The 10,092-nt window shown below is 32.3% G+C and overlaps 1 protein-coding gene across 1 annotated transcript; it reads right to left on the bottom strand.

Annotated features, from left to right (window-relative positions):
• Positions 1-1,437: 1,437 nt before the first annotated feature.
• Positions 1,438-6,625, bottom strand: LOC139876380 (ADP-ribosylation factor GTPase-activating protein AGD12-like). Its single transcript, XM_071863692.1, has 9 exons — positions 6,531-6,625; positions 6,374-6,434; positions 6,181-6,262; positions 4,646-4,721; positions 3,961-4,124; positions 3,328-3,442; positions 3,090-3,206; positions 1,844-1,939; positions 1,438-1,752 (listed from the first exon to the last, which is right to left on the bottom strand). The coding sequence occupies exons 2-9, from the start codon at positions 6,411-6,413 to the stop codon at positions 1,471-1,473; spliced, it is 972 nt and encodes a 323-aa protein (XP_071719793.1). The 5' UTR covers positions 6,414-6,434; positions 6,531-6,625; the 3' UTR covers positions 1,438-1,470.
• Between the last annotated feature and the right edge of the window lie 3,467 nt (positions 6,626-10,092).

The raw sequence follows: 10,092 nt of genomic DNA, 5'->3' as shown, positions 1-10,092 counted from the left end.
AGTATATAACTTCTAATATTTTGAAATTGATAAAAACTGATTCTGATATATCTCTGTGTGTTCGCAAGTGCGCATATATATATGTACATATGTAATATAATAATAAATATAATAATATAAATTTAATAATAAAATGTGAAAAAAACAAGCCGCCATCACTTTTTATGTCGACAAACTTTTTATGTCGACAAACATTACGCGTTTCGCGTAGATAGGTACGCGGTCCGCGTATGGTGTCTTCGTGAAAGTTGTAGATTTTTGAGTTACGGACGTCTGGACACCGGAATCACCCTTTTTCGAGTCAGTATGATTTAGTTATGATTTTTCTCGTGCAAGTGCGCAGGTTTAGTGATTTCCATCATTTTTAACTTGAAATCTTGAGATGAAATGTTGTAGTCTTTTAGTGCTCATTAGAAACCTTTATTTTATCTTTATTTTTATTTTCATATCATTGAAAACCCATAAAAAAACATTTTAACAATCAAATTCTATAATATCGAAAAACGTTCTCGTATGTTTAAAACAAAATCAATTGAATATTATGCAGTTTAGTTCTCCACTACTTTTGTCTAACTTTCATTATCTAACACTTTACCATTTATTCCGAATACCAATAAAATGAATGATTCCTTAAATCAACATGGACCTCACAACAGAGACCCGTAATAGTGTCATAATCCTTAAGAGACTCAATAAATATCTTTTAATTCAATCGTTTGACATAATCTTTTAACTCCGTAGTTAAATATATCAATCAGATAATCAAACCAATAAGTTTAATGCACAGTATCATATACACAACACTTTGTTACGTTTTCAAGTTATAGTATATATATCTATTTACATATAATTGTTCACAAATCGTCGAGAACAACCGAAAGGTATTTGAATAGTACAAAAATTTTGAGATTCAGTTTTACAGACTTTGCTTATCGTGTCGGAAATGTTAATCATACAAAGATTAAGTTTAAATTTAGTCAGAAATTTCGGGGTCATCACAAAGACAAAATAGACGGTTATTCGGTTACAAAGCATCACGTGAAGCGCACATGGTCGAAGACTCCAAGATTCAACGTGTGAAACAATAAGAAAGAATTTAGATGTCAAACATTATACTAGTAAGCAATAAAAATACAACCTATAATATTAATGGATCTTAATATCAATGAATTTAGATGGTACAAGTGTACAACCAGAGTATATATAGTGACCGTTTCTGAATCTAAAATACATTGATAAGGTTAAATTAGATACATGTTACCAGTATCATACTTACAACAAAGAACTATAATTCATAACTGAACATATAAAATAACTTAAATCCAAACAAGCACAAGTATCAAATACAAAAAAAAAAAAAAAAAAAAAAAAAAAAAAAAAAAAATATATATATATATATATATATATATATATATATATATATATATAAATATAAAATAAAAAAAAATAAATGAAATGAATTACACATCCCTATTGATCAAGGGGAATCCACTCTATTCGAAGATCGATTTCACCAGATTCAACATTTTGGAGTTTAAGTGTAACATTTTGTGTCACCTTTCCATTACTGATGTTCACAATGCTATCTTCTAAAAGTGCATTATCATGTGATTTTAGCCATTTGCCTATCTGCATATTGCCTAATATACCGGCATCCCCAAATGCCATTGCGGATGTTATCAGTGGCTGAATATCGATTTCTACTTCACCCATGATGTCATCAGCCGAGAATGTGTCATGATCAAACACTTGCTGCGCACATAAAAAGATGTAATCATTATAGGTAAATAACACATGATGAATAGATTAGAGGTGATAATTAAGAAAAAGCATTGTAACTTACTAGTTTAACGGGCTTATAATTCTGAGGAACAGAAAGCATAAGTTCTTCATTCCAAACTGGATTCAAGTTGCTATTTCGAACTGTTGTTTGGGCCTTCTAATACCATTACAATAGCCGGAAAAAAGAAAAAGAGACAGAAGAATATTAGTCATTTTCTAAAATACATTATTAACTGTTTAAGAGATCATGAAAAGCAATGTAGGGTGCTTGGATTTGCATTTGAAACTAAATATATTACTCCGTACTACTCCGTAGTCAATAAAAACAATTTAAGTTTAGTTAGAGAGGTTATAATTATTTGTTTATTTAGAGGTCAAAATCAGATACAGTTTCATACTAGCTCCAACGAATAAAAAATCATGTTAGTGGATTTTATAATCTTAAAAGTTACAGTGAACAATAAAAAATACAAATCTACCATTAGACCTTTAAATTAAAAAAAAAAAAAAAAAATATATCTTTAAAGCAAGTGAAATAAAATTAAACCTTTACAATCTTTTAAATCGAAGTAGATAATAAAATGAAACAAATTTCTTCTAATACTTAATCATATCGATATCTGAACTTTAGGCATTAGGAAATTAGATATTAGATTAGATATAACCTTAAACTAACATCAAATATCGAAAAACCTATTTTGACCAATTATCTTTATTATGAAACAGAAGCGTCATACGTACTTGCAGCTATATTTGGTCACAATTCTAATCGCCTGCACCCTGTATTACTACAACTTTAAATAATGTTGCTTATCCAAAAATGATTTAATTACATTCAAAACACACATCCTTAATGTTATATGTACTTCGGTAAAAATAAGTCATGAGATATATAGTCATTTCCCAAACAAAATGTTCATCCCTAACAGCATCCCTATGCGAGAGGTCAGGAGTTCGACTCCGCTGGGCTACAACATTGCACTCAATGTTATCCCTGACCTGAAGTATCCACCCATGTCGCCTTTCGCTTAGTGCAGGGGCAGCGGGGAAGGGGGTTTTACCGGCCATGCCCTCGGATTGGTCCGGGTTTCCTCCAGGGCAGTAATTGGGGACGGGTTATGCAACTACGGGAGATGAACGCATGGGTGGTTTAGTCGCCCCTGGGTGATCCCACACTGATGCCCAAAAACAATATAAATCCAAAACCAACATCAAACAACTTTTTTTAATTTACTGTTTTTGTTTCCGTTTTCGTTTTTGTTCGAAGGTGGAAGTTAAACAAGTAGAAAGAAAGGGACTGGTCTGACCTGATGTCCTAATGTAAGAACCACATAAGGATCACTAGATAGCATGTCACGAACTGCAAGATTTGTGCCTTTTATCACCGTGATCTTCAATACTCCAATGAATTCCACCATGCCTTTCTGTGAACAGACTAAACATCAGTTGGGAAAAATTGACCAATCATAAATGGGTCAAAATTGCCACATTGGATATAAGCTAGTTGAATCCAATTCTGACATACAATTTCGCCAATAAACTTACAGTACTAGGTACACTGTCCATACTCTTTCTGGATAAACTTGCTTTTAGAGAGCTAGTACTGCTTGATAAGATTCTCAAACTAGGTTTCATGAAGTCTTGAAGCTTATATTTGGACCTGTGAAAAAAATACAATACTCATACTAAACGACCACGTACAAAATGGTTTAACGGGCTGTCTGGATTTTGTTTTGAAGTTGGTTATTTAATCATTTAAAGGCACATCAGTTTCATACCAGTTGTAAGCATCCAACTGTAAACATTGCTTACTACTTTTTTACCGAATTTAAAGACTTCTACTCCATTTGAAAAGGTGTTTCAAATATTTCATTAATTACCATTTTTAACCATCAGTTCAAATTTCTATAATAAATATATGAGCATTACAAGTTCATAAAACATAAGCACAGCCACAAATCATTTTATTCACGCCATTTGTATCATTTCTTCGTAAATTTTTTTATAAGACAATTACCATTAAATCAGGTGCACAATAGATAAATTCAAATGGATGTGAAATGTTGACGGTGATCAAGATATTAACAAAGACGGTTTAAAAAGTAAAACCAGTTTGATTAGTTTGAAAAATCAACTTTAGCAAATATGGACATCTGAAAATATGACATAATCATACACCTGATATAATTTGAACGGTGTTCTTGACTGGCATCAGGTCCAGGCTTTGAAATTCCTTTAGGAATATAAGCCTCGTATATAGAATTTGCAGATGCATTTCCTCCAACCTCAATCATTGCATCTATTTCAGCATCACTCCATGCATCCAATGTCACTGATAAAACCTGTTTAAGATCAATTAGCCTTCAAACGCACACTTAAAATCTTATCTGAAAAGGAGAAAAGTCAAACGGGTAGAACCGATTTCAGGTCACATATAGTTATTTTGTGATATGATATCCAATATGTTCCATCCAAACATTTAGATTCAATATTCTTTTTGTAATCATACATACATTATACATTATATATAATAAAAATTATGAGTAAAATGGTTTAATGGGGTCAGAAGATACAAAACCCTCAAGTTTCAACCCTACACTAAAATGACCTGCTTGACCCTTAAAAAGGTGTTATGTGGTACAACATCATTGAACCTATTATTCCTTTGTTTAATCAAGGGTGATCAATACATTTGATACCTAAACATAAACTAGTGTACCTCATATTTCTGACTAACAAGAATGAATGTTGGTATAATTGTATAAATACTTTAATAAGCATCACAAGGAAAACTATTACTGTATTTAATAAGGTGTGTTTACTTATGGTATATATTAGGGGAGATAAACTTAACAGAAGCTACCTTTGAAATATGAACACCGAGACTACGATGCACGCCACAACATTTTAAGCATATAAACACTCCAATGTTGGCAGACCTGAAAATCAAAATAAATTTCTTCTTTTACATCTAGGGAAAAAATGCAGATAGAGAAAATCAAATAATCCACAAGTATTCAGGTGACCTTAACAAATTTTTATCAAGTTTGTTTTTGACATTGGTAATAAAATCGGTACGTTGGTGACCACGGGACATAAAGTAGAGTGCGTTGGGGATCCGTACGATAAGCCCTTAATGCTCACGATGAATTGAAAAGAAAACTTACGGAAGCATAAAATGCAAGAAGAACATCATCTAATATACAATCAAGATGGATTGAAAGGTTTGATCCGAAAGAAGTAATTGTTGAATTTAAAGACCTTAGAGATTGTCCAGCTGAGTTATAATTTATGTGTTTCTTACTAGTTGTTTTGCGCTCCCTTTATTCGCTAACTGATAGTAGGTACAACAACATATATAAAGTACACTATATGCGTTGTTGGTTTCAGATTGTATTTCTTAGTCTTGAGTTTTATTATACCTCAACAAATAGTTTTGTTTATATTTAGAATAGATTTAACGTGATAATGATCTCGCCCGCCCTCAACTAAAACGTTCAAGTTCCGTCACAATACCTAATGGTGACATATAGCATAAATTGTAAAGATGGATCTATTTTAGTGATTTAATATTTTTCTTAAAGAAAGTCAATTACTCACAAACCGCACAATCAAAGTAATAGTTACACATTTGTCCATCCCAAAACTTGAACCCGGGACTTAATGATACGCCCAATCAATCACATCAAAAAGCCGTATCCAATAAAATCGTTTACCGGAAATAATAAATGTTTCTGGTCGTAAGACAGAACCGGACTTCATCAAAAGACATCGAAAGAACGGAAAGAAGGAAAGACGATGGTATAGCATAGCATCGGAAATATTCCGGCTAGCGTGACCAGATGACCGGATAGGAATACTTGGAGATTATTTAAGCAGTGTTACACATAAGCTCTTTAGCTTAGGGCATTCTATGCGCTGTCCGGTAGCCGGCAATAGCCCCAAAATATTTAGGCAGTGTGCACACGAGCGGAGCGTGTGTGCCACATCATCCCATCTATTCCGAAAACTTAGTTACACACACAAGTGGTACGTGTGCCATGATCAAACTCCGATCAAATTCAGATCTATTCAATCGGAATTCGTCGCTTTAGATATTAATTACACAATCTAATTGAGGAGATTAATCATTCAATTGTTTGAAACCCTCGCGAGTCCAGATTCCGATCGGGTTTGTACCGCTGCCCGGGAGTTAAAACAATTGATCAATTCCATTTTCCGTAATTTAGCACTTGAATCTATATCATCAGACTTTAGGTTCATTGTAGAACTTGAACCATTAACTTGATAAAGGCACCTTGATTTGAAGTATTGTTATCTAATCCATGGTAACCAATACTATAAACACAAAGTAGAAAAAAAGTATATTATATAGTAATGATATAATTAAGTTCTTACGCCCACTTAGGATCAGGTGCACCACAATCAGCACATTTCCGATTATCACGTTGCTGTAATAGTTCTTTTATGCGCCTGTTACCTACATAATAATTAAGATCAACAAATTGATACACAATAAGTACTAATTAAACCCATGGATCGGTAAGGATTAAGTGAATTGTTAATTACTGGAATGATTATAACTGATTACCAGAAGATTGTTTCCCAAGTGAAGATGGTTGACTATTCATTCTTATTCAACAGCTTTATGTCTGCACACAAAATTCAATGAAATTAAATATGAATTTGTTGTTGCTGATCGATAAAATTAGAAAGATGAAAATGAAATCATTAGGAACGAATGGTACCTGATTGACTTTGCTGGATTCTGAGAACGTGACCCAGTTGCTATTTGCTGTTTTTGCAACCTTTCAAAAATGATAGTTTTAGTTCCAATGCTGTGAATTAGTATTTTCCAAATAATTAATAATTAATTTAATTTATCCCCTTTTTCTCAAAAGACAGATAAACTCTATAACTAAATGGAATTAGTTGTGATTTTTAACTATTTAGGTAGCCTATTTTTAACTATAGACTATAGACCGTAACACTTATTATATTTCACATTATTATGTCCTACCTGAAAGGACCCGTCATAATTCATCCGGACAGCCTATTTTTAACTATAGACTATAGACCGTAAGACTTATTATATTTCACATTATTACGTCCTACCTGAAAGGACCCGTCCTAATCCATCCGGACGAACTCCATATCGATTATAAACGATTCACAACAGTTGATTACATCGCGAGGTACTTGACCTCTATATGATACATTTTACAAACATTGCATTCGTTTTTGAAAAGACAATCTTTCATTTCATTGAAAGTTGACGACATGCATACCATTTCATAATATATCTAACTATAATTGACTTAATAATAATCTTGATGAACTCAACGACTCGAATGCAACGTCTTTTGAAATATGCCATGAATGACTCCAAGTAATATCTTTAAAGTGAGCAAATGCACAGCGGAAGATTTCTTTCATACCTGAGAATAAACATGTTCTAAAGTGTCAACCAAAAGGTTGGTGAGTTCATTAGTTTAACATAAATAATCATTTCCATCATTTTAATAGACCACAAGAATTTCATTTTTCAGTTCTCATAAATACGTCCCATGTATAGAGACAAAAAAATCATTCATATGGATTGAACACTTGGTAACCGACATTCACAAAATGCATATAAGAATATCCCCATCATTCCGGGATCCTCCTTCGGACATGATATAAATTTTGAAGTACCAAAGCATCCGGTACTTTGGATGGGGCTTGTTGGGCCCGATAGATCTATCTTTAGAGTTCGCGTCAATTAGAGTTTCTGTTCCCTAATTCTTAGATTACCATACTTAATAAAAAGGGGCATATTCGATTTCGATAATTCAACCATATAATGTAGTTTCAATTACTTGTGTATATTCCGTAAAGCATTTATAAAAGCAGCGCATGTATTCTCAGTCCGAAAAATATATATAAAAAGGGAGTAATGAAAACTCACGCATGTAAATATTGTAAAACAGTTAATAAAGCATTTGCATGTATTCTCAGCCCAAAAACGTAAAGAGTAAAAAGGGCAAATGAAACTCACATAATGTATTTTGTAGTAAAAATACATATGACTATATTGAACAATGCAGGGTTGGCCTCGGATTCACGAACCTATATCAAGTATATATATATATATATATATTAATATTTATACTTGTAATCGAACAACTAAATTTACATATAATTAGTGATATAATTGCTGTTTTAGTAAGTTATATATTTTTATCAATAAGTAATTTAAATATTTCTATTTTATGTACTTTAACTAAATAATTAGTATTTATTTTAAAACGTTAATATAGATATGTTATATGTATTAACTATAGTGTTATATAACTAAAAAAATCATTTGATAACATAATATAAATGATAATAAGTAAAAAGTTATATTATTTTATAATAATAATATTAGTAAATATACTTGATAATGATAATAATAATAATAATATTAATAATAATAAAAATTTTAATATGAAAACTACCTCAAAAGAAGCCTTAAAAAGAAAACTATCACGAACGGGACTCGAACCCAAGACCTCTCGTTCACCCACAAAACACCTTAACCATTCTACCACAACTGTTTTTCTGTATTAAATTGCAACCCATGAATACATATCCCGTTATATCTGTCTTGGCCTACTACTACAACAGATTACGGCCCAATAATCAGATTATCTAAGTCCAACAGATTTCGGCCCAACAGTTGAACGGCCCAACAATTGTGAAATCACTTGATGATAAAAATAGAATAAATTGTGGAGGCCTAGTTTCGAACTCAGGACCTCTAGCTTAACCCCAACACATTGAACCATCGCTCCATTTATTATTTTCTGAAATAATACGTATACTAAAAACACTTAACTCGAATAGTTCTGTTTTCCTTTATCTTATTACGTAAAACTAAACCCACTTATCTCTTCATTATATCTGGTACCGTATATCATCACTATTAGCATCGTTTCTGTATCATCGTGTACCATCATCAACTTTCAATCATCATCATTGTGTGCATCATACAACGTAATCATCATCATCATCATTCTATTCGCTTATCTCATCATCCTCATAAACTCATAATCATCATCAACTTAATCACCCATCTTTCATAATCATGATCATCACCTATTTTAATCAATATTTTTTTTATTATCATCTCGCCATCCCTCTGTCTTTTATTGTTCACCTTATTCGATATTGTTAAACAGAAATATGTACATTTAACAACCCAATCTAAAAGTTGGCCCGTTTCTAAATCTAGCGGTTAAAAGAAAGAAAAAAAAATGCTATTTCTTGTAGTTTAAAAGGAATAAGATATAAAATGGCCTACTTGCTTTCTGTCCTTGTAGTCAACATGCATCCCACCACCTTGTTTAAATTAATTCATTTTGCTCCTAACCCATTCCTCTTTTGTCGGCCAATAGGGAAAAAAATAAGAAAAGAAATCACTCACCACGCTCTTATTTGATTATTAGAAAACGATTTGATTTATCTTCATAAAATAATAAAAGTTGGGGCTATAAATAAAGGCTGTAGGGGCTATTGTTGTTCGCAGAAAGAAACAGAAAAACAACAAAAATAAAGATGCAGTTTTATAGATGATATTCGATGATAGTTCTTGGTTCGGACAAAAAGTAGAAAAAAGAAGATTAACAGCAGTTAAAGTTTGCTATAACAGCTCATGGTGACGTTTTGTTGGTGGTTCTGTTTGTGAAGGTTGCGAGTGATATAGTTTTTAATGGTGGATTGTGGGTGGTATCTTGTGATGTAAATGAAACAGACAACCGTTAGCAAGGTGTGTTCAAATGGGTATCGGTTTTGTGATTTTATGTATTGTAACCGATAGCAACAAGTATGTTTGATAATGGTTAATGAAGTTATCGATATTGATGGTTATGAGCAAGGTTAACAAGGTGGTGGAGATGATTGGTGATCAATAATGTTTGCAAGTGTTGGGTTATTTCGAGCAGTCCAACGAAAATGGTAGTAGTGGTGTGCCAAATGGTTTTCGATGGTATTGATGGTGGTTATTTGAGTGGTGGTCATAGCGGTGGTGCTCTCGGTGGTAGTAGGCAGTTTATAATATGATCAATATTCGTAATAGATATAGTTATGGTTATGATAATGTATATGTATATAAATGTATATTTATATAAGAGATATTAACTAAGAAACAAATGCACAATAATCTTCATTTTCGATCACTTATAATTGTGATTGTTAGTGTAACTTGAATGATATGCATAATAACAGAAATTGATGTGTAGTTATTTGGAACTAAGGATGTCGACAATGAATCCCAGCTTAGCAGATATA

This window comes from Rutidosis leptorrhynchoides, chromosome 11 (assembly GCF_046630445.1).
Source record: "Rutidosis leptorrhynchoides isolate AG116_Rl617_1_P2 chromosome 11, CSIRO_AGI_Rlap_v1, whole genome shotgun sequence".
In the NCBI taxonomy this organism is placed as follows: domain Eukaryota; kingdom Viridiplantae; phylum Streptophyta; class Magnoliopsida; order Asterales; family Asteraceae; genus Rutidosis; species Rutidosis leptorrhynchoides.
This window is presented reverse-complemented; position numbering and strand designations above follow the sequence as displayed.

Excerpts from the sequence above, each read along its gene's own strand:
- LOC139876380 (XM_071863692.1), bottom strand. The coding sequence starts at position 6,413 with ATGAATAGTCAACCATCTTCACTTGGGAAACAATCTTCTG. Across the intron at positions 3,443-3,960 it reads CACCGTTCAAATTATATCAG|GTCCAAATATAAGCTTCAAG; the intron begins GTGTATGATTAT and ends TTTTTTTCACAG. Across the intron at positions 1,753-1,843 it reads ATTATAAGCCCGTTAAACTA|CAAGTGTTTGATCATGACAC; the intron begins GTAAGTTACAAT and ends TTATGTGCGCAG.